Raw genomic sequence first — 24,756 nt, forward strand, 5'->3', positions numbered from 1 at the left:
ACTTTTCTTGCCTCAGACCGATATCAGACAAAGTTAATAATTGTATTTCTTGTGGGAAGCAAATACCGCATAAGGATTTCCATTCCCTCTGTATTCCTTGTTTAGGCCCAGACCACGACGTCTCGGTCTGTCGCTTTTGTGCTACATTCAACAAACGCACTATTAAGCGTCGGGCGGAGTTCGCCCAGCATTATTTTAGGAAAGCATTTAACTATACTATGTCATCGGATACTCCGACTCCGGTTTTGTCAAAAAAACACTAAGACAAGGACCGACTCTCGAGGTCCGGAACCTCTACCGACACCACGCCAAAGCCTACTACACGTTGTCCGGTGCTCAGCGAGGTGCCTACGCAGCCCCTGATTACCGACGACACATCTTTGGTGGTGTCTCCTGTGCCCGAGGTCGCAGGCTGCTCGGCCCACATCCCGACTACAGATACTGAAGCCATTCTTGGCGTTGAAACACAGAATGTGGACAGGTCCACCTCCACTCAAGGTGTCTTCAGACCTTCCTTTTCTTTCTCCATCAAGGCTTTCACCAAGTCTAAAGCAACCATGCACTCTAAGAGACCAGCTACACAGGGCCCATCTCCAGGCCCCATGCCTAAAAAACAGATGCTTAAAATGGCTGAGGATTTAATTACTCTAATCAGAGGTTCTCAGCCCCCTCCGGACAAAAGGCCCAGAGTGGAGGAAGATTCCCCCTCCTCTGATCAGGGCTCCATTATTTCAGAACACTCTGATGATCAGGAACAGTCTTACTCCCCTTTTGAAGACTCTGATACGGAGGAGTCTATTCCTTCTGTATCCCCCCCTGAGGATTACTCATTTGGGGAAACTTTGCATACCTTAAGGGAACACTTCCACTGGGAAGGCCAGGATTATTCAGATTCCAAGAAAAGGCTCAGGGAATTTCTTTTGTTACCCCAGCACAGGCCTCTGGCTATACCTCCTGTCTTGGACATCCTAGATGATGTTTACTCGGAGGCCTGCCTTAACCCAGACTCTCTACCTCCAGCTCCAGTTAAGCCTGACAGGTACTACAGGGTTCCTGACTCGCACCAATTTCTATACAAAAGCCATGCTGCTGACCTAGAAACCATCTCACAGGGCCCCAAGGAAGTTAAGGCCTCCATTGCCAAAAATCCATTGCTTTCCAAGAGAGAGATTCCAAATCCTTAGAAAGGTGGGGAAAAAAGGTATATACCTCTGCTACCTTATCCATGAGGGCCTTAAACTGTCAGTTTCATATGCTAAAATACCAACAGTTTTTGTTATCACAATTGAAAAGTAAAATGTCACAACCTGAACAACCAGACTTGAAGGAGTTGCAGGACTTGATGCATAGTGCAGAACAAGTGGGTAAGCATACCTTACAATGTGGTTTCGATGCTCTAGAGGCCTCATGTAGAGCTGCTGTTACAGGCTCAGTCATACGTAGGCATGCCTGGCTCAAGGAACAAGCCTTTCCTGATCATGTCAAAGCTAAATTACTAGACGCTCCTCTTCAGAAGGATGTACTATTCGGTGCTAATGCTGAGGAAGTATTACGGAAAATGGAGGAAAAGGCTAAATTAATGCAAACTGTGAAAGAATTTCTGCAGGTTCAACCCCCACGTTTCAGTAGAAATTGGCCTTCCAAAAACTGGTCCTTTCCTGCCACAGACAGACCCCAAAGAGGCAGATACAGGCACCTGAGGGGCAGAGGACAATCCCAAGGATCGTTTAGAGGCAGACAATGGCAAGCTCCTACACAAAGAGGTGGTGAAGACAACTCGCAATCTTTCAGAAAGCAAACCCAATGACTTTCCCCTTTGCATGCCAACCAGGTCTCAAATGGCAGCCCCCTTAGGAGGAAAGCTGGCATTATTCTCAAAAAATTGGCATGTTGTCACAAAGGACAAATGGATCCTGGACATTATAAACAGAGGCTACAAATTCCATTTTCATACCCTTCCAAAAATGAGAGGCATGCCAAACCTGCCACACAATCAAAGGGCAGAGGCACAAAGGCAAATTTCAGATCTCATAAACATGAAAGCTATTCAAGAGGTACCTACACACCTAACAAGGTCAAGGTTTTATTCCAGGCTATTTCTGGTGCCAAGGAAGGGAAAAGATTGGAGACCTATTTTGGATCTATCCATCCTAAACACATTTCTACTGCATCAAAATTCAAGATGCTCACTCTACAGCAAGTTCTTCCCATGCTGGGCAAGGAGTCTTGGCTGGTAACATTGGACCTCAAGGAGGCATACCTGCATGTCCCAATCAGACAAAATTGCAGAAGGTACCTCAGATTTCTTGCAGGTTCAACCCATTATCAGTTCTCTGCATTGCCCTTTGGCTTATCTACTGCGCCCAGAGTATTCACGAAATGCCTGGCATCAGTAATTGCCTACTGCAGACTTCAAGGGATACAAATATACCCTTATTTGGACGACTGCCTGATCCAAGCGGACAGCAAGCACATTCTTCTGAAACATCTGGCTTATGTAATAATGTTATTAAACTCACTGGGATACACAGTCATCAAAGAGAAATCAAGGCTAATACCATCTCGGAAAATAATTTTCCTGGGTGCCAATTTGGACACAAACACCCAGATGGCCTACCTCATGCCAGAGAAGCAGGGGCAACTAATTCAATACTTCAGAACACTAGCAAATTGCACCAGGCTGACTGCAAGGAAAATCCTGCAGGCTCTGGGATTCATGGCATCTTGCATATTACTAATCCCATGTGCAAAGCTGCATATGAGAACTACAGTGGTACCTGAAAAAACATATGGTCTCAACACAGCCACAGTTTGGAAACATTAATACCACTAATTCCATGTCTGCAAAAGGAATTTCTGTGGTGGGCTCAAGCATGTCAAACAAACACAGGTCTTCCATTCAGCAAGCCTCAAGCAAATCAAATCATCACAACAGACGCCTCGGACTACGCCTGGGGGGGTGCACATGACAGACCGGTGCATTCAGGGCAAATGGTCCCAAAAAGAAAAGCACCTTCACATCAATCAAAAAGAAATGCTAGCAGTAATAAATGCTATTATAGCTTTCAAGGACCTTCTACAACCAGGTCAACTATTGATAAGAATGGACAACACCACAGTTATGTGGTACATAAACAAACAGGGAGGAACACATTCCTACCCCCTATGCGGACTGGCCATGTCACTTTGGAACATGGCCATGGACTTACAAATGGAACTACAAGCACAGTACTTGCCAGGCAAGGAAAACACGCTGGCAGACAACATAAGCAGGAATATGACAGATCCACACGAATGGAAATTGCATCCAAAAGTTTTTACAGAAATAATACAAGAATGGGGAAGGCCAGACATAGATCTCTTTGCCTCCCACAAGAATCATCAATTGTCAAAATTCTGCTCAAGGATCTTCCATCCAAAGTCCTGGAGAGTGGACGCTCTTTCCTTCAGTTGGACATCAATGACAGTTTATGCCTTCCCTCCTCTTCCTCTGCTGCCCAAAGTTCTATTAAAGACCAAAGCAGACAGACCACAGATGATCCTCATTGCTCCGGACTGGCCAAGGCAACACTGGTACCCACTCCTGAGGAGCCTGACGCATTCCCCACCATGGACCTTGCCTCTAATGCCTCTTCTTCTGACTCGGCACAGTTTCAAGACTCTTCACAGCCAGCTAAAAACACTCAATCTAGCCGCATGGAAGATTCCTTAGCATCACAACAGACCCTACTCTCCAAGGAGGTGCAGGATGTCATTTTGGAGGCCAGAAGGTCATCAACTAGAAAAGCTTACTCCGCAAAATGGAAACGTTTTTGTGTCTGGAATGAGAAAAAGGACCAGGATCCTGGAAAAATGAATTTACCTCAAATACTACAATATTTGGCTGAACTGCTAAGCAGTGGACTTTCTTTCTCCTCCATCAAAATCCATGCATCAGCCATTTCTGCAGAATACAACACTGATCTACCTTTATTCTCTCACCCTCTCCTAAGGCAGTTCCTCAGAGGGGCTAAGAATTTAAGGCCTCCAAGAAAACAACCAATACCTGCTTGGGATCTTAATTTCATGCTGGAAAAACTGACCTTGCCTCCCTTTGAGCCAGCTGCCTCATCAGATTTGCAATATTTGTCCTGGAAAACAGCTTTCCTTCTGGCTGTCACCTCAGCTCGTAGAGTTTCAGAACTATAGGCTCTCATGGCCGCCCAACCTTTTATCATCTTCCATGAGGACAGAGTTTCCTTATGAACCAACCCGTCCTTTATGCCTAAAGTGGCATCCAGGGTAGCTTTAAATCAGGCCACACATTTACCTACTTTTTATCCTAATCCTCAAAACAAAGGGGAGAGATTACTACATTCCTTGGACATCCACAGGCAACTGCGTTATTATTTGGACAGAACAAAGCCTTTCAGAAAATCAGAACATCTCTTTGTGGCCTATGCGGTAGGAGCTCAAGGGAAGCCAATTTCCAAACAGACAATCTCAAAATGGATAGCCCACTGCATACGCTTTTGCTATTCCTTTCATGGCAAAACTGTTCCTACAGGCATTAGGACTCATTCCACCAGGGCCACAGCCACCTCTGTAGCATTCCTCAGAGGAGTTCCTACCAAGGATATTTTGGAAGCAGCCACTTGGAGATGTCCTTCAAGAATGCAACTGCAGTCATAACATGTGGGTTGTCCTGCCTCAGGCAGCCCACGGTCGGCCGGATTCCAAAGTCTGGGTCCGACGTCGGCTGATGTCGCATTTCTCTCCGATGTCAGAGTGGCTGGAGTATATAAGCATCAGCCGACGCCATTTTCTTCAGTCTTTCTTGCCGCGCGGTGCCCGAAGCAGAAGCAGTTCGCAAGTGCCGGTCAGTCAGCTCCTGTATTCTACGATACCGAAGTCATCAAAAAAGCTAAGTACCCCATTGGGGACCTTTTCTTGCCTCAGCCGATGTCAGAAATTACTGAAAAAGTTAACAATTGTCTTTTTTGTGGTAAACAAATACCTCATAAGGATTTCCACTCTTACTGCCTCCCTTGCCTGGGCCCAGACCACAATGTCTCGGCCTGTGTAGCCTGTGCTCGTTTCAACAAGCGCACTCTCAGGCGCCGGGCGGAGTTCACTGAAGACTTTTTCGGTGATAAATTTGCTTATACCATGCCGTCGGATCTTCCGACATCGCAAACTCCCAAAAAGTGAAAAGACCGGGACCGACATCCTCGGCCCGCGTCTACTACCGACTCCACGCCAAAACCTAGCGCGAGTGCTTCGGTTCCCTCTGAGACGGTCTCTCCACCGCTCCGAACCGAAGACACCGCATTACCGATGACTCCGATTCCAGACATTACTCCGCCAGTTATAGATTTTCCTCCGGATACCGAAACCGAGGAAATGCCCGAGACCATTGCTGTAGACAAGGTCACTCCTGCACGTGGAGCTGCCAGGCCTCCTATGGCCATGTCTATTAAGGCCTACACTAGGGCTAAGACAGCCAGCAAAACAAAGCATATTACTCCTAGAGCCTTACCTCACAAATTATGTCCATGGCTGCTGATTTGATTTCCATGATTAGAGGTTCGCAGACCCATCCTGAGAGAGCATCCCAGCCTCCTCCTGATAAAAGGCCCCGGGTTGAACCCTCTGACCCTACTCCTTCAGATGAAGACTCTGAGGGCTCTGTCCACTCTGATAGCCAGGAAGAGCTCTTCCAGACCTATGAGGACTCAGATGCAGAAGATTCCATACCTTCGGCCTCCCCTCCTGAGGATATTTCCTTTGGGGAAGTTCTGCACACCATGAGGGAACATTTCAAGTGGCAGGGCCAGGAATATTCTGATTCCAGGAAATGCCTTAGGACTTTCCTTAAGAAGCCTCAGCACAGGCCCTTAGCTATTCCTCCTGTACTTGATGTTCTGGATGATTTGTATTCTGATTCTAGTGCTACCCCTGATACTCTCCCTCCTGCACCAGCCAAGCCAGACAGGTATTACAGGGTCCCAGAAACTCATTCCCATTTATTCAGGGCCCATACTGTTGATTTGGAAACTATTTCACAGGGGCCTAAAGGAGTTTCAGCCTCCACCTCAAAAAATCCTTTGCCCTCCAACAGGGAAGCAAGGTCATTAGAGAGATGGGGTAAAAGGTTTACACTTCCACTACCTTATCTATGAGAGCTTTAAATTGCCTTTTTCATATGTTCCAATATCAGGATTATCTCTTAGAAGATTTACAAAAAACACTAGCTTCTCCTGATCCTTTAGACAGGAAGACTTTGCAGGAAGCTGTACATAACACTCAGCAAGTAAGCAATCACTTCCTGCAGTGTGGATATGATGCACTGGAAGCTTCATGTAGGGCAGCTATGACAGGGGCAGTGATGCGTAGACATGCTTGGTTAAAAGATCAACCTCTACCAGATCATGTAAAAGCAAAACTTCTGGATGCACCTTTGGAAAAGAACAAGCTTTTTGGTGCAAATGCTAAGGATGTGCTAAAGACCATCGAAGAAAAAGCAAAATCAGTTCAAACTGTAAAGGATTTCCTCCAGGTTCAACCCCCCAGATTCAGTAGGAATTGGCCTTCAAAAAACTGGTCCTTTCCTAATCCAGAAAAGTTTCAAAGGGGTAAGAACAGACGTGGCCGAGGAAGAGGCCAGTACAGAGGCCCTTACAGGAGACGCCAATGGCAGCCAGGAAACCAAAGAGGTGACGCAGGGGTTTCTCCTGCCCAACAACCACAATCTCAATGACTTTCCTCTACTACCGCCTACCAGGGAACAACTAGAAGATCCCTTGGGCGGAAAATTATCTCTGTTTGCAGAAAACTGGCACAGACTGACAAAGGACAAATGGATTTTGGACATTATAGACCGAGGGTACAGGTTTCATTTCCATACCTTACCAAGAAAACAAAGCATGCCAAATCTACCACAACATCAAAGGGCAGAGGCTATCAAGCAAATCTCTGCTAACTCAAATGAAAGCAATAGAAAGAGTTCCACAACAAGAACAAGAACAGGGGTTTTACTCAAGACTGTTCCTTGTTCCAAGAAAAGAAACTCAATGGAGACCAATACTGGACTTGTCCGCATTAAACACCTTTCTCATAGTACCAAAGTTCAAAATGCTGACTCTACAGCAACTCCTTCCCATGCTGGGCAAGGAGTCATGGCTGATTACTCTGGACCTCAAGGAGGCATACCTGCATGTCCCTATCAGACACAGTTGCAGAAGATACCTCAGATTTCTTGCAGGGCCAGACCATTATCAATTCTCAGCATTGCCATTTGGCTTATCTACTGTGCCCAGAGTGTTTACAAAATGCCTGGCTTCAGTAATTGCTCATTGCAGGCTCCAGGGTATACAAATTTACCCGTACCTGGACGACTGCCTCATTCAAGCGGACGACAAATTGATGTTGACAAAAAATCTGGAATATGCCATACGATTACTTCAAGCTCTGGGATACACAGTCAACTTCCAAAAGTCAAGACTGCAGCCATCCCAGCAAATAATCTTCTTAGGAGCCAAACTAGACACAGCCTCTCAAATGGTTTACCTGACAGAAGACAAGCAAGAGAAGTTAACTCAATACTTCAAAGGTTTAGCAAAACTCACCCAGATGACTGCAAGGAGATTCCTACAGGCCCTGGGTTACATGGCATCCTGCATTCTACTGGTTCCATTAGCAAAACTACACATGAGAAAGCTTCAATGGTACCTAAAAAGCGTTTGGTCTCAGCACAGCAACAACTTGGAGACAATCATACCACTCATTCCATGCTTACAAAAGGAATTCCAATGGTGGGCTTCGGTGAGCCAGGAAAACACAGGTTTGTCATTCAAAAAGCCACAGATAACACAGACCATGACTACAGATGCCTCAGACCTCGGATGGGGGGCGCACATGGAAGGCAGGTGTATACAAGGACAATGGTCTCCAAAGGAAACACATCTCCATATAAATCAAAAGGAAATGCTGGCAGTAATGCATGCTATCGAGGCTTTTCAAAACCAACTCCAGCAAGGTCACTTAATGATACGGACAGACAACACCACTGTGATGTGGTACATAAACAAGCAGGGGGGCACTCACTCTTACCCCCTTTGCAGACTGACAATGCAGCTTTGGGAGAAATCACTGAGTCTAAACATCCAGTTGCAATCACAGTTTGTTCCAGGAAAAGACAATGTGTTGGCGGACAGCCTAAGCAGGAATTTCACAGATCCACACGAGTGGAGGTTGCATCCGAAGGCTTTCAGACAACTCACTTCGACATGAGGCAAGCCAGAAGTGGACCTATTTGCCTCTCACCTCAATCATCTGCTACCAAAATTTTGCACAAGGACATACCATCCAAAGGCTTGGAAAATAGATGCTCTTTCATTCAACTGGAACTCCCTAGCAATCTATGCATTCCCACCTCTGCCACTGATGACCTCAGTATTACTAAAGATCAAAGCAGAGAGGCCCAAGGGAATCTTAATAGCTCCGGATTGGCCAAGACAACACTGGTACCCACTACTACGGAGCATATGTCACACCAGGAGGTGGGCCCTCCGTCAGTGGCCTCTACTTTTGACTCAGCACAATTTCGAAACACTGCATCCAAACCTTCAGACTCTGCAGCTAACAGCCTGGGAGATCCCATAAATAAATTCAACTTACCTCTCTCCAAGGAAGTTCAGCAGATACTAACAGAGGCTCGAAGACCGTCCACCAGAAAGGTCTATTTAGCAAAGTGGAAAAGATTCAGCAATTGGAATACCAGCAAAGGGCATGATGCATCATTACTGAACATCCCTCTTATCTTGGAATATTTGGCAGATATGTTACAGAGTGGCCTCTCATATTCTTCAATAAAAATACATGCATGTGCTATTTCAGCTAGATACAACATTGATCCTCCTGTTTTTTCTCACCCCTTACTAAGACAATTCCTCAGGGGAATCAAGAACATTAAGCCACCAAGAAAGGCCCCAGTGCCAGCCTGGGACCTAAATTTTGTCTTAGAAAAACTGACTCTACCTCCTTTTGAGCCAGCAGCTTCAGTTGACTTGCAATTTCTCTCATGGAAAACAGCCTTCCTGTTGGCAATTACCTCAGCAAGAAGGGTTTCGGAACTACAGGCCCTAATGGCAATACCACCCTTTATTATTTTCCACAGAGACAGGGTTTCATTAAGGACCAACCCTACCTTTATGCCAAAGGTGGTATCTAGGGTTTCTCTAAATCAAGCCATTCATCTGCCTGCCTTCTTCCCCAATCCGGAGAATAAGGGGGAAAGGCTTTTACATACCTTGGACATTCATAGACAACTTCGATACTACCTGGACAGAACCAAGGCCAGTAGGAAGTCTGAACAGCTTTTTGTAGCTTACGCCCCTGCAGTCCAAGGAAAAGCAATTTCAAAACAGACTATTTCTAAATGGATTGGACATTGCATCAGATTCTGTTATTCCTTTCATGGAAAGACTGTTCCAGCCTATGTCAGACCACATTCCACCAGAGCTACAGCCATCTCTACAGCATTTTTAAGAGGGGTGCCTACAAAGGACATTCTAGAAGCTGCTACATGGAGCTCCGTGCATACATTCTCAAAACACTACAATCTCCCCCTATATTCCAGATCCAGAGCAGGCTTTGCTTCGGCAGTCCTGCAGGGTTTGATTGCCACACCATCTCTTTCCTAGAGCATACCTCCTCCCCAGCTAAGCTTTGGTATTCTACCCACATGTTATGACTGCAGTTGCATTCTTGAAGGACATAGTACAGTTTTGTACCTACCATAAATGTAGATGTCCGAGAGACATGCAACTGCAGTCGGGTTTTCCCTCCCTCCATACCCCTCTATGCTTAGGGTCCACTCCTATCCCCTTCACTCTTAGCTGGGGATATCTGTTATGGTGTATTTGTTTTATTGCTCATATATTTGTCTGGAATCCTGTTTTTGTCTTCCAATTTGATTACAGCCTTCCTTGGAGGGCACCTGGCATCTGGGGCAAGAAACACTTAAGAAAATGGCGTGAGCTGATGCTTATATACTCCAGCCGCTCTGACGTCGGAGAGAAATGCGACATCAGCCGACGTCGGACCCAGACTTTGGAATCCGGCCGACCGAGGGCTGCCTGAGGCAGGACAACCCACATGTTATGACTGCAGTTGCATATCTCTCGGACATCTACATTTATGTTAGGTACAAAACTGTACTTTCTGTGCATACCTTCTCCAAGCACTACAACCTACCATTATACTCAAAATCTAGAGCAGGCTTTGCCACTGCAGTCTTGCAGGGCATTTTGGCTCCTCCTAATTCCACCTAGTGCCTACCACCCCTTTCTTAGCTTTGGGATTCTACCCATCTCTTATGACTGCAGCTGTATGCACGATGAACATAGTACAGTTTTGTACCTACCATAAATGTAGATGTTCGAGTGCTAATACAGCTGCAGTCCAGGTTTCCCTCCCTCCTTCCCCTCTTGGGACAGGCCTATAGGCTAACACATCCTCATACAACCTGATTGGGGTATTCATTTATGATGTATTTGCGTGCAACTACTGTATTTTGATTATATTGCACTGCATGTTTACACAAATTTATGTATTGCCTTCCTTCTGGGGCAAGAAAAACTGAAGAAAATGGCGTTGGCTGGTTCCTTTATACCCCTGTCGCACTGACGTCAGGGAAGAAGTGACGACAACCGACGCTGGACCTAGACTTTGGAATTCGGCCGACCGAGGACCCGCCAGACGGCAGGAGAACCCATCTGTTATGACTGCAGCTGTATTAGCACTCGAACATCTACATTTATGGTAGGTACAAAACTGTACTTTTTGGCCTGCACCTCAGAGAAGTATATCCCGAATAATAGAGGCCCCAAGACCAATACCTGGGGTATACCACTCGTTATGGGTGTACTGCTTGAGGTGGCTTCCCCTATTTTTATTAAATGGGTTCTATCAGTGAGCCAGTTTGGTACCCATCTGATAAACTCTCTCAACTAGGCATCAATCCATATGTTATCTATTATGCCCGAGTGGGGAGCAGTGTCAGAGGCTTTGACAAGGTCAAGGCAGGTGGTGTGCACCATCTTCCCCTCGTCCATGGCTTTGGTGACTGTCTCAAAGAAGTCAACCAGATTTAACAGACATGACCTCCGCTTGACAAAGCCAAACTGTGTGGGGTCGAATGTTTGAGGGTTGCCAATGTCCCTGTTAATGAGGTCCATGATGATGTTTCATGGCCTTGCAGATCAGGCTAGTTAGGCTGATGGATCTGTAATTTCCCAGATCGGTGGATGCTCCACCTTTGTGTAAAGGGATGACAGTGGCTGTCCTTCACTCGGCTGGGAAAAAGCTGGTACTCAGGCTTTGGTTGCATAGTGTGCCTAATGGTGCTGCAAGTTCATTCCTAGGTTCATGTAGGATTAGGCCTAGGATGTTATCGGGCTCCATGGAGGCTGTATTTTTTGCCTTTGAGACGACAGTGATCCCTTTCCTAGAGATAAGGGGAGGGGGACAGGTACTGGGGATGTCCTGATTTATTGATGGGGAGACAGAGGGGTGAAGTTTTCGCTGAATCTGTCAGCCAGTAGCTTGGCTATATCTACAGCATTTGTGTATGTGGTGTTCTTGACCACCAGTTCTGAACAGATCTGGGTGCGTCCTTTGAGATTGTGGACATATGCGAAGAAGGTCTTATGGTTGTCTCTAGTAGATGTGGCCAATTTGGACTCAAAGTTGGCTTTAGAGGATTTCACTAGTCTCTTATTTGCTTATTCAGGCTAAGGAGACATTGCTTCCAATTGGGCACCTGCTCCTTCTTGGTCCTGGACAGCAATTTTTTTCCTTTTGTTATATAGTTTGTTTATTGCAGATGTCCACCAGACAGACTTGCTCTTCCTTGCGGAGGATGATTTTGTTCCGTCAGGTATTCCTGATAACATGCATCTGTATAAGTGCTCGTATAATACTTGGTGTAGATTTGGACATTGGTGCCAGTTCCAGCGGAGGGGGGAGGGGGCTGTAAAGCTTGTTTATACCATCCCTCAGGAGGTTGTAATCCGCTTTGGAGAAGTTTTTTGTTTGACCCTAGCTAGAGGGGGTTAGGGGAGATGCTGACTTCGAAAGTGACCGCTCTATGGTCTGATCTTATCAGGGAGGATGATACTGTATGGGAGCTGCAGTGGTTACTCATGTTGGTTAATACCAAATCCAAGATATCATCACCTCTTGTGGGGGTATCAACTAGCTGTTCCAAAACATTTGCATTGATAAAATCGAGAAATCTCTGGGCATTTGCATTCTGGCAGGAGTAGTTTTTCCAGTCTGTGGTTGGGTAGGTAGTCGCCCAGGATCAAGGTAAAGGGTTGAATCCTGATAGATTCGAAGAGGTCCAGATAGGTGGAGTGGGTATCTTGAGTTAAATTTGGGGGCGTGTAGCTAGTATGATTTGAATTGGGGTCTTGTCAATGGTTAACTGCACCACTGCACCTGGAGGGTCTCCTGTGCATCATACTGGTTGACCAGCCTGGATGTGTGTGTGTCTTTAATATATATTGAAACTCCATCTCCTTTGGCTTTGCTGCCCAGAGTTTGGGTTCTGAATGTATGATAGGATGAGTAACCAGGTAAGGCTGTGGTTCTCTCCACAGCTTTGAACCAGGTTTCTGTGACTGCACAAATGTTAGCATCTTCCAGGGTTAAGAATGCTTGCAATGAGTGAAGTTTCATGTTTAGACTCCTAGTGTTTAGCAGCATGACCTTTCATTTACATTTTGTTGATTTTTATGTTGGTTTTATCGACCTCAGGACTTTCTTAAAAAAGGCACTATGCGGGAGGCAAGAGCCTTTGTCAGAAGTCTGAAGCCCAAGTGAGACGGATGCAAGCCATCTCTAGCAAAGCATCGTGGTATGTCGATCTTATCTTCCTAGGCTTTCAGGTACTGGATCCCCCTGGAATGACACTAGAAACTAAGCCAATTGCTAAAGTCAATCATTTTCTGTTTGTATTGAGGCATCATTCTGGGCGACGGTAGAATGCTGTTTAAGACTAGGGACATACCTGCCTGGGACACCCATTCAGTGAGCTCAGTCACGTCTCTCTTCATATAGTCCAGGGATGTACATCTCAAGTCGTTCACCCCAACATGGACTATGACAGTTGTAACAGTACCTGTTGTTGAGACTGGAGTGCGTGTGTGATATGGCGGATTCTGACACCTGACAGTCAACTAACTGTGACTTTCTCCTTATCCAACCTGATGAGAGGCACATATATGTCTCTCTCAATGGAGTCTCCTATGACTAATATGTTGGGCTTATGGTTAGACCTTTGTGGTTGTGAGACACTGGTGTGTGGACTGTGTGCGATATGTGGTGTGGAGGGTTGTGGAGTTCGTGTTTGAATCATTGGATAGTATAAGTGAGTGAATATGCTGTTTAATAAAAGTAGATGTTTCCACTCCAGACTGCTATGGCATTACAGCCAGTGATGCATCACCAGGTTTAGGAGAGGACATCTTTACTTGTACACCAGTATTATATTACAAAAAGCTAGCAAGATTGTGTTTTGCAACAATATATCATCATTTGAAAAAGTTAATTTCTTGTCTGCAGAGTAGGTTAGTAAATTGAAGACTCCGTTATAGTGCTCATTGCTTCAAATGTGTTTTATAGCAACTTTTTATTATCTCATACTGCGTTTTGACTACTTACATAATTTAGTTACAGATAGATTTACTGAGAGCATGTACGTCCTGGCAAATGAGCCTTCTGTTGCTTTGTATCGACTACAGGAACATGTTAGACGATCCCTGCCTGAACTTGTACAGCACAAGGTAAGATGAGCATTCCTTTGAATCCTTTTTAAAACTAACAAGTTCAGGTGGTGTAAATCTTTATTGCGTAGAGATAGCTTGGCTACACACAAAGCATGAGATCCACAAGTTGGTGATAGCAGAGGATTTATTTAATTTTCTGCTGACGTGATCGCTGCCTTTGCAGAGTGTAGCCAAACTCAACCTTCTTCACTGTTCTAGAGATGCCCAGTGTCCCTTCTTTGTCTTTTTGATGAAACATATTCTTGATGAAATGTATTATTGGTTTCATATTTGTCAATGCCAGTGTCACATTTTTTTTTCAAGCATCTATCAGTCGTGTTTCAGGTAAGAAAATAGATTCACACATTCTCAAAATTCCTCCTTCCATGTGTCAATGCAAGCCTTTAATTGATGTGAAAAACACTTTGTAGCACTGCTTCCATTTAGCAGGTGTAGGTATCCAACCTTTTATTACTTTTTTGGTTGAAGATGTTGCAGTTGTATATAGTTTATTACATAGTATGAATGGATTAGGTAAGGCAGTTTGGCTCGACTCTGAGTTTGGAAGCTGGCAGCATTTTCTGGAAGTGGAGATAGCAGTACATATGCAGAATAAGTGCAGGATGAGTACAGGCCTTAAGACACTAGTCTGCTTGGTCTCCATCTCCACAACTTGGGCCTGTAGTGCTCTGGCGAGTTGTGAGATGGCCATCCTGGTTGGTGGGTTTGAAGCTTGCAATCACTGGATGATCCTACTACTTAATGTAGCAAGAGTCATTTGGCCTTCAGTTACTTGATACGCTTACATGGTCTTCCAAGTCTGCTGTAAAAGGAATGTGGTGCCCAGTACCCTAGTGGCAGGAGTAGCATCTTTACTTGCATTGGGGGGGGGGGGGGTTGGGGACATCAGGGCTTTCTAGAAAATGTCACAGACTTCGGACAGTGGCCTTTACAGATTGTGGGATCTTGAAGGGATTTGTATGAAACCATAAGAATTGTCCCATGTATGAATCAGCAGTTTTAATTGTATTCTACTTTGAAGAGACCTTGAGCCTTAACACTTAATAACATTGGTTAGAAACACCGTTTTAATTTGATTGTTCTAGAACATATTTATACTTGATTCTCGCTGGGTTCTCAGTATGCCTTCTGTGTTTCAGTCAGACATGCAGAGATCCGAAGAACAGAGTCAGGGAGCCATCTACACGGTGGAGTATGCCTGCAGGTAGGAACCATTTCATTTGGCATCTTTTTTTTTGTGTTATATGACTGCAACACAGCTTAGAAACCTGGAAGAGAACAGCATGAGGCATGTGGATCATAAGTCCAGTGTATAATCACTCTTCAATATATTCTCTGGAAATGCAATTAGTAATACCAGTCATTGACTCTGCAGTCCTTCAGGCTTGCTGAATTGTTCCAGTGGTACATGGTATATGATATGCATTTTGCATGGCTCATCCAGTTCTTCCTTGAAAAAGAGTCCTTTAACCCCTTTTTAACTAACCATCTAATGGAACTTACAATTCTAAGTGCTAGGTGATGATTCTGACTGCTGTAGTAGGCTTTTGGCTATAGGGGTTACATCTTGCCAAGGACAGAACAACCGGATAGCTTCTAAAAGCTATGGCTCCTTCCCCATCTTCACTCTGGCTGCTGATTGGTTAGCACAGTGGAGGGAAATCATCAAAATGTAGATTTCTTCACTACTATCTTGCCATCTTGTGAAGAAGCAGCTCAGTGGCTTCACAAGATCGGCAGCTGGCCTTCAGTTTTGTTTTTGGCAGACCAGTGTAGAACCCTTCCACAAAGAATATTGCCCTTTTAAGACAAAGGAATGCTGTTAAAAAAAAAAAAAAAAAAATCACATTTTACTAGTGTTTTCCCTTTCAAATATAGGAAGTTTCCTGTTGGAGACACTTATTTTTAGCTCTAATCTGTTTTGGGGGCTGTGTTTGTGAGAAAATGTACCGCTTATGTAAACTTTGTGTAAGTATTGAAAAGTTTAGTTTCAGGAAGTATTTTATGTGGGCATTAACTATTATGGGATATGTCAGTGTTTACGTACACTGTGACAATGTACCTGCTATTTCTTTCTGTCAGAATGGAATTTTAAAGGGGGGGGGGGTTCTGTCAGGAATTAAACGTACTGCTTATGCATTACTGTATTTTGGGGACTGTGTAGATGAGTGTAAGTGTGCTGCTTCTGAGTACTTTGACAACTTACTTTCCAAATGACTTATTCCAGCAAAGTGTACCTCCTTTGCGACATTCACTTTGGTCACAGCATGGATACTTACCTTGCTCCCACAGTACCTAGAAAGATAACCGCTTACTAAAGAACCCTTCCTGACTCCATAGGCTTGGTCAGTGTCTCAGCTGATGGTGGGTGAATCTGAATCTGCAGTGGCCATTCATCATTCCTCAGACCACTCGCTCACCTCTTTGGCATCCTCTGGTGTAGTCCTTTCAGCCACCACAACTAGGGTCAGCCATGACCTGTTTAGCCATTTCAGTGTCCGATCTGGGCTTGGGAGAACCATCTCTTCTGGATCAGAGAGACACTTCAGAAGATGTTGCTTGGTGTATCCTGGGAGTCAGAAATTAAGTGGGGCAGATAAGCCTTCTCTGACTGTCTTCATCAAGACTTAAAAGGCAAATGAAGACATGGTGTCTGTTAGATGAATTTTTTTTCTTAATTTAACTAGATAATTGTTACACTTTGTTAATTCTGATGCTGAGAAATCCATACCTGAAAGTGTTGAGAATTGTTGTACAGACAGTTTGAATTAATCTACAACATGTCTGCCTGAAGGTAGTGCATGTTTGAATTCCATTTCTTCTAACATTCCTCAGGTATCAAAACATACCTTAAAAAGTGTGTATGATTGTGCAGATAGTGTGTCTACTGCTAGTGCTACCCTGTTGTGGAGATATGCCCAGGTACATAATGAAAAGTTTTTCAGATGAGATAAAGTCTGAAGTTTTTAAATTCAACTTTACATAAGTAGGCTTTATTTGGCCTATCTTTTGCTCAGGTCCTCAAACAATTTGAGCGAGAGGGAAATTTAATATAGAGTGCCCAAGATTGTTCACGTCCCCTCTTACAAATCTGTCAAATCCTCTTTTCCAGAACAAACAGTTCATGCCTTCTCAAGCCAATCAGGGAACCAAAAAGAAATGGCAGGAGGGAAACAACAAAAAACAAGGATATTTTCCTAAAAAGGGTCAGTCTATTATTCTTTCCCTCCTCCCCACCCATTCGGCCCCTCTCTCTCAAAATCTGTTCCTGAAACTGGCTCTGTACATTCCCCTTTAGCAATAGTTTTTCAGACTCTTGGGTGTTTAAAAATGGTTCAGGAGGGATACAGTTGGCACTGGATGTAGATACCTTCTTTCAGGGCAGTTCCTCCCTACCCTCTGAACCAGACAGAGATTTCCTCAGGTTCTTCAGTATTTACTCACCCTAGTAGCCAAAGAACTGGTACAGTTAAATCAAAGTGAAAAAGGCTTCTGTTCCAGAAAGCTTCTGGTACTGAAGAGTTGCCTTTGAGGCCAGTTCTCAATCTTTCACATACAGATTTAGAAAAGAGAAGAAAATTCCAAAATTCAAGATGTTGACCCTTCAGACAGATGTTAAGAATCATTACAGTGGGTTTCTTCCCTTCTGAATAATCTGGGATTTTAGCTCAATTTTCAGAATTCTTCTTTGACCCTTTCACTTAGGGTGATCTTTCTGGGTTTGCCTCATAGACATGTCTCAGCAAAAGGCTTTTTTTGACACAGGAGAAGGTGGATATTTTTTTTTAATTTGGGAAAGCTCCTCATACTAGTTGCAGACATTAGCCAGAGACTATCAAGGGATCCTAGGGGTCATGGCCTGTGAGTTTCATAGGTTCATAGGTAGGTACGAGGCTGTTGGACCTAGGGCCTATATAAGCCTAGCCAAACGGTACCCTGGCTTTTGCCACCCAAGAAAATTATTTTCCTGTGCACCTGTCAAGCAGAGCCACAGAAGTGATCCCTGGGGTGAATTTCCTATCTCCCATCCAATCACCAATATTTTTCTTGAAGAGTGCTAATGAGGAGCTTTGTTTGATATAGATAGGTAGTTTGTTCCAGAGTATGGGAAGTCTCTGGGACAGGAATCTATCCCTCCAGCATGTTCTGTTTATTGTGGTGACAAGGTTTAGGTCCCTAGAGCGTGTAGCTCGGAGGGATTGGGATTTCTTTAAGTGGAGCATGTCCAACAGCTCTGGGTTTGACATAGCTTTGTATGTTAAGCAGAGATCTCCTCTGAGTAGGCGATATGTGACAGAGTAAAGCTGGAGTTTTTTGAGACGGTCTGCATAGGGCATCTGCTTGAGGCCGGTAATCCTCTTTGTGAGGTATTTCTGTGGCCTTTCCAGTTGTTGTAGATGTCTTGTGAGGTACATACCAAAAGGGGTGTTGCACTCTATAATGGGTCTAATGAGTGATGAGTAGAGGGGAACATTGGCCTCTTTTTTTCCTGGATGAGAAACCTTTTGTGATGAGGTGTGCCACGTAGAAGGATTTCCTGACTACTGTGGCGATGTGATTATCAAAGGAGAGATTACTGTCCACCTGTGTCCCAAAGTATCTTACCACACTTTCGGTGGTAAGTACACTACCACCTATGTGGTAGTTCATGAGTACAGAGTTTTTACCAAAAGAGATGACAATGCACATTTTGGCATTGAGCTTGTGGCCATGGCTGACACCAGGCATCTGTCTGAGTGAGGCCCTTTTGTAGGATGTCCACATCGTTAGGAGTTTTGACTATGACTCCTAGTTTGCAGTCATCTGCAAACTTTGTTAGCCAAAGACCTTCTGTGTTAGCCTGTATTTCAGAGAAGTAGATACCAAACAGGAGAGGACCTAGGACTGAACCCTGTGGTACTCCACTTGTTACTGGTCTGAAGTTGGATTTAGAGTCTGCTACTTTCACAGTGTTGGTTCTGTCAGTGAGCCAGTTGGCAACCCATCTTGTGACATAGAGATTTAAACCTAGTTTTGAGAGTTTATCCATAATTCCAGAGTGGGGGATGGTGTCGAAAGCCTTGGCGAGATCTTGATAGGCTGTGTGAACCACCTTACCCTCATCTACGGCTTTGGTGACTGCTTCAAAGAAGTCTCTCTGGTGTAAGAGACATGATCTGCCTTTTACAAATCCGAACTGGGTAGGGTCCAGAATTTGGAGATTACCAATGTCATTGTTTATAAGCTCCATGATAATACATTCCATAGCCTTGCAGACAAGTTTTGTCAGGCTAATGGGGCGGTAGTTCCCGGGGTCTGTGATGGCTCCCCCTTTGTGGAGTAGGGTAATCATTGCTCTGCGCCATTCGGTGGGCACAAAGCCTGAGGTGAGGCTATGATTGAGCATGGTACTTGGGTGGGGTGCTAGTTCATTCTGTAATCCATGTAGAACGCAGCCTGGGATGTTGACAGGTCCCATGGATGCTGTGTTCTTGGCTTTGGAGATTTTTTTTTTTTACCTGTGCAGCCGTGATTACAGGAACTTTGCATTCTTTCGGTATAGAGATGGGCTCTTTAGGGGGTGAGAGAGGGGTAAAGTTAGCACTGAACCTATCTGCCAGGATGTTGACAGTGTCAGTTGGTTCTGTATATTTAGTGCCATTGTGATGCAACTCAGAGCAGATCTGAGTGTTGCCATTGAGATTCTTGACATAGCTGTAGAATGCTTTGTGGTTGTCTTTAGAATCAGTGGCAATTTTGTTTTCATAACTAGCTTTGGAGGATTTTATGAGAGATCTCAGCTTCTTACTGAGGCTGACCACGGAGTTCCTCCAATCATGGGATTTTACTCTCTTTTGCAACAGTTTCTTTCTTCTGTTGTAGAGTTTGTTTATGGCAGGGGACCACCAGATTGGCTTAGGATAGCATCTTGGTTCTGTTAGGGATTGCACAATCCATGCACTCGTGTAAGTGCTTATAAAGTGCATTTGTATAGGATTCAGCAGTTGTACCTCTGTTGTCCGTCAACATGGGTGTCGTGAAGTTTGGCATTTCTGTCTTAAGAAGTGTGAAGTTGGCTTTGGAGAAATTCTTTACGGTGGTTTCCCTAATGGGGGGGTGGGGGTGTGGGATGTGGATGTCTAGGGTGATTTGCTTGTGGTTGGATCTGACCAATGAGGAATTGACCTCTGGTGTGGAACACTGGTTGCCCATGTTGGTAATGACCAGGTCTAGGATATTGCTGCCCCTGGTGGGGGTGTGGATAAGTTGATCCAAGGAGTTGGAATTTATGAATTCAAGAAAACGTTGAGCACAAGAGTTGGTACACGAGTAGTTTTCCCAGTTAATGGTGGGGTAGTTGAATGCCCATTATTAGGGTGTTAGGTTGTACCCTAATATTTTCCAGTGTATCAAGAAATGAGGAGTGGGAATCCTGGGGCATGGTGGGGGATCTGTAGAAAGCTACAATTTGGATTGCGGTCTTGCCCAGAGTTAGCTGCACTTGGATAATCTCGGATGCATTATGCTGAGCAACTAGCTTGGAGGTGTGGATATCCTTAATGAATATGGACACGCCTCCACCTTTAGTGCTTCGGTCCAGGTTAGGTGGCCGAAAGGTGTGGTATGAATTATAGCCTGGTAATGCAGGGGTGCTCTCTGGAGCCTTGAACCAGGTCTCTGTCACTGCACAGATGTCAATGTTCTCCATTTTAGGGAGTGCCTCGAGTGAGTGCATTTTGAGGTTTAGACTTCTAGCATTAAGTAGCATTACCCTCAGATTTTGCTTGCTTGTACCTGTTACGGTGGTGAATTTGTCATTTGAATCTTACCTAAAAAAGGCACTATAGGGCTGGCAAGAGCCTTAGCCAGTATCTGGAATCCCAAGGGCGATAGGTGCAGGCCATCTCTGGCAAAACATCATGGTTTGTCAATCATGTCATCCCAGGCAGACAAGTACTGGATCCCCTTAGAATGACACCAGAAGCTTAGCTAATTGTTGAAGTCAAATAATTTTGTCCTTGTACTGTGGTATCATTCTGGGTGATGGCAGAATGCTACTCAGAGCTAGGGTCATACCTGCCTGAGCTACAAGATCGGACAGCTCCTCCATGTCTGTTTTCATGTAGTCCAGGGAGGAACATCTCAGGTCATTCACATCAACGTGGACAATGACAGAGTCATATTTGTACTTGTTGTGGAGTGACCTGAGTGCCTGCGTTATGTGGCGGATCCTGGCACCTGACAGCTGACAGTAACTTTCTCCTTGTTTAGCCTGTTGAGTGGAACATCAGTGTGCCTGACTAATAGAGTCCCCTATGATTAGAGTGTTGGGTATGTTGTTATGCCTTATGGGCTGTGGTTGAGTGGCACACTGAGTGTGTGGGCTATGTGTCATTTGGGTTGTGTTGGGGGGTGGAGGTTGCTTGCATTTCTGCTTTGGAGGTCCCTGTTGCTGACATCTGCAGGAAGGAGTATTATGATCCCTCTTACCAGGGTACACATGACAAAGATTCAGTGGTTTCTCCAAAACATGTGGACCTATCATTTGTATCCCCCAGAATTTCAGATTCCAGTTTTGGGCTTTGTCAAAAAGGTGCTGCAGTGTTGGAGATTTCACATATAAACAAATCCAAGTCTTTTCTTTTTCTTGTTTATCTCAACGCTCAGATTTTACTCGGAGGAGCAGTTTCTGGGGGTGGGGGGTGGGGTGGGTGCAAAGCCTATGGAACTCCTCAAACGGATTAGTGTCAGAGATGTGGGCTGTGATCCATGCCTTAAATCTCTTAATCATCTATGGTCCCACGGACCTACCTTTTCAGGTGATTCGCTACACCACCCCAGTGATTGATGTAAACAGCTCAGTTGTGGGACACCAGTTTGCACTCTTCTGTGATGACTGTTGGTGATGGCTTGGGAGGTTATTCTTCAGCACTCCTTAATCCTTAAAGCATCTTACATTTTGTCAGAGCAAAACATAGTGGCAGACAAGCTGAGCAGGACAAGGGGTCTTTAAGAAATGTAAACAGATTTGTTTGCCTCCTTTCAAAACAGACAGCTAAACAAATTGTGCTCCAGTACTCCTTGCATACAAACCTGGAAGACAGATGTCTTCTCTTTCCCATGGTTGGGAATGTGCCTTTATGCCATTTTCATCCTTCCCACTGATATCCAGGGTAATTGCGACAATTTAGAAGGTTTCCCCAAAGATCATTGTGGTGACCCCCTTTTGGTCTAGGTGACATTGTTCCACTGTTAGAAGAACCAGACCGTGGGATGAAGTATAAAAGACTTGATTATTCTTGCCTTGTTAAAACCAATGTTGAAACTCCACTTTCAGCAAATAACTTTCGTTTAAAACCAGAAAAAACAATTGAGATCAAGCACTTTCGCTTGGCTCAAATACCAAGCTTTATCAAGATGAACTGTTTACTAAAAGGGCCATTAATATAGGGCTCACCTTCGACCATGTGACAACAGGTCATAATTAAGGTTTAAAGTTGTACATTTTCAAATACCAAATCAAAAAATTATTAAAAAATGATTATTCGTATTTGATCTGTCATATTGACCTGGCTACACTCATTTATACATTATTACATTATTATGCATTACATTGATGTTCACAAAGAGAAATATATGTTATAAAACAATAATATGTTAAAATATTTAATTAATAATCTTATTTCTTGTATTAAAAATTAATTCCACTTTGTATATTTCACCCTACTACTTAATTGTATACCACAAGTGTCTATTTAATTAAATATACATGCAATAAATATATAGAAATAGATGTTTTTATATGTAAATAAATACTTTTAAAAATATTCACTAAAATGCTTTTTAAATACTATTATAAAATGTGTACAAATAAATAATATATTGATGTATTATTTATTACATATTAATTAAATATTTTAACATATTATTGTTTTATAACATATATTTCTCTTTGTGAACATCAATGTAATGCATAATAATGTAATAATGTATAAATGAGTGTAGCCAGGTCAATATGACAGATCAAATACGAATAATAATTTTTTAATAATTTTTTGATTTGGTATTTGAAAATGTACAACTTTAAACCTTAATTATGACCTGTTGTCACATGGTCGAAGGTGAGCCTTATATTAATGGCCCTTCTAGTAAACAGTTCATCTTGATAAAGCTTGGTATTTGAGCCAAGCGAAAGCGCTTGATCTCAATTGTTTTTTCTGGTTTTAAACGAAAGTTATTTGCTGAAAGTGGAGTTTCAACATTGGTTTTAACAAGGCAAGAATAATAAAGTCTTTTATACTTCATCCTACGGTCTGGTTCTTCTAACAGTGGAACTACTGCTTTGGTGCTTGCTGCTTCAACTTTGTTCATTACTAGGTGACATTGTCCCTTCTTATTGAATTGGTTAAACTTGTGACAAATGTCCTTCCTCACAAACAAACTGGACCTTCTCACACAAGATAGTGATATTTTTAAACATCTCAATGTAAAACATGTTCAACTAACTGCCTGAGTGATTCACTTCTGATTCCTTTTTAAGCACCTTTTTTCTGGGGACGTGTAACGGATACTAAAAGAGGCAAGAAAAGCTGCAAGCTGCTACTAAAAAAGATTTGATAGTCAGTGCCTAGCCAATACCTAGTGTCCACGTCAGGATTATCCACCCTTAATGCTTCAATATTTGTCTGTCTGGCTGAGGTTTTTTGTACATAATTTTAGATTAAACTGTGTAATGTACGACTAGCTATGATATTGTAAATAAGTTCTTGCATGTTGATTTGTAATCTCTTTGCATAGAATGTTTTAAAGACTTGAGCAGTGTTCTTTACATTTCTAACTGAGCATATTTGTGAAGAAGATTCTAAATGCAGACTGTCTCAGTTGATTTTCAAAATATGAAGTGAAAATTAGAACTGGAACAGTTGTGATGGTTAAGCTAGTCTATAAAAAAGAGCCTGCTGAAGACAGTTGAAGTCAGTTATCAGTTAACAGCCAGTTACAGCAGTTGTCAATGTTCACAGATGTACTGTGTAGTGGATACCCAAAAGGACTCACCAAGAAATGTAAGCTTGCCTTTGCTCCTCTGTTGTAATAATTTAGTTTAGATCAGGGACAGTGTTTTTAGCCAAATAGGAAAATTTTAACTAATCAGAGTTTTTTTCTAAATGTTGGGTTTCTGTCCTGCAGTATTGATTTCATTTTCCTGATTGAGTTCTGTTCGTTTATTGGAAATTACAGTTTTAATATTTTTAATCATTTTGCTCATTATTAAATATTTTTATTAACTTACATTGTGGCTGGTCAGTCAGGGTTTGTAGCGATTTGGGAGTGCTTATACCTGCTTTGATAACTTCCCGGGGCACTCTGAAAGCCTGGCTGCTTTAGGTCATTTGCTCTCATTTGTTTCAATATCTAATTTTCATAATTGGACACCCCTTTAAAAGGGCATGTAGGCTCTCTGATTGGTAGCAGCGGGTTACCGTATTATTTGGGGGAAGAAGCACAGCTGGAAATCAGTGTCAGGCTTTCCCAGAAGTGTTTGGATGTGTGAAATTTAATTTGTGTGAGTGAATCAGAGGTCTTAAAGTTGGACAAATTGCTCTGAAGTGTGTAATAAGGAGTTACATTAAGGGTGGACAGAAGTATACAGTCCAGTCCCAGGTTATAGAGAGTGTTCCTGTTGTGCTCTTAGGGGAAAATTGTGAAATATTACTCCTGTTTAAGTGATGGTCTCTTATTGGAATCAGTAGTGAGGATGGAAGACCTCACATTGTTGTTGGCAGTCTGGCGGGATATTATTCAGACTGTCACATGGGTAAGTGCAGCTTGCACATCTATCCTTTCTGCCTGTGCTTTGTCTTTCTTTTTATTCAGTTCCATTCTTGTGTGCATGTTGCCCATTTCTATTGGCTTGTGGTGTAGTTTTTTGCCAGACTTTGCTGGA

General features: G+C 43.5%; 1 protein-coding gene across 4 annotated transcripts in view; it reads left to right on the top strand.

The window, feature by feature from the left end:
* BORCS8 (BLOC-1 related complex subunit 8) overlaps positions 1-24,756 on the top strand; it is a 1,082,199-nt gene that overhangs the window by 872,611 nt on the left and 184,832 nt on the right. For all 4 annotated transcript variants that reach the window (XM_044053916.1, XM_044053917.1, XM_044053918.1 and 1 more), the window contains exons 4-5: positions 13,717-13,829; positions 14,972-15,036. In XM_044053916.1, coding sequence (XP_043909851.1) covers positions 13,717-13,829; positions 14,972-15,036 — 178 coding nt within the window. The remainder of the gene's footprint in view (positions 1-13,716; positions 13,830-14,971; positions 15,037-24,756) is intronic.

The sequence above is a fragment of the Protopterus annectens genome, chromosome 13.part0 (genome assembly GCF_019279795.1).
Source record: "Protopterus annectens isolate FY-2018-M chromosome 13.part0, PAN1.0, whole genome shotgun sequence".
NCBI lineage: Eukaryota > Metazoa > Chordata > Ceratodontiformes > Protopteridae > Protopterus > Protopterus annectens.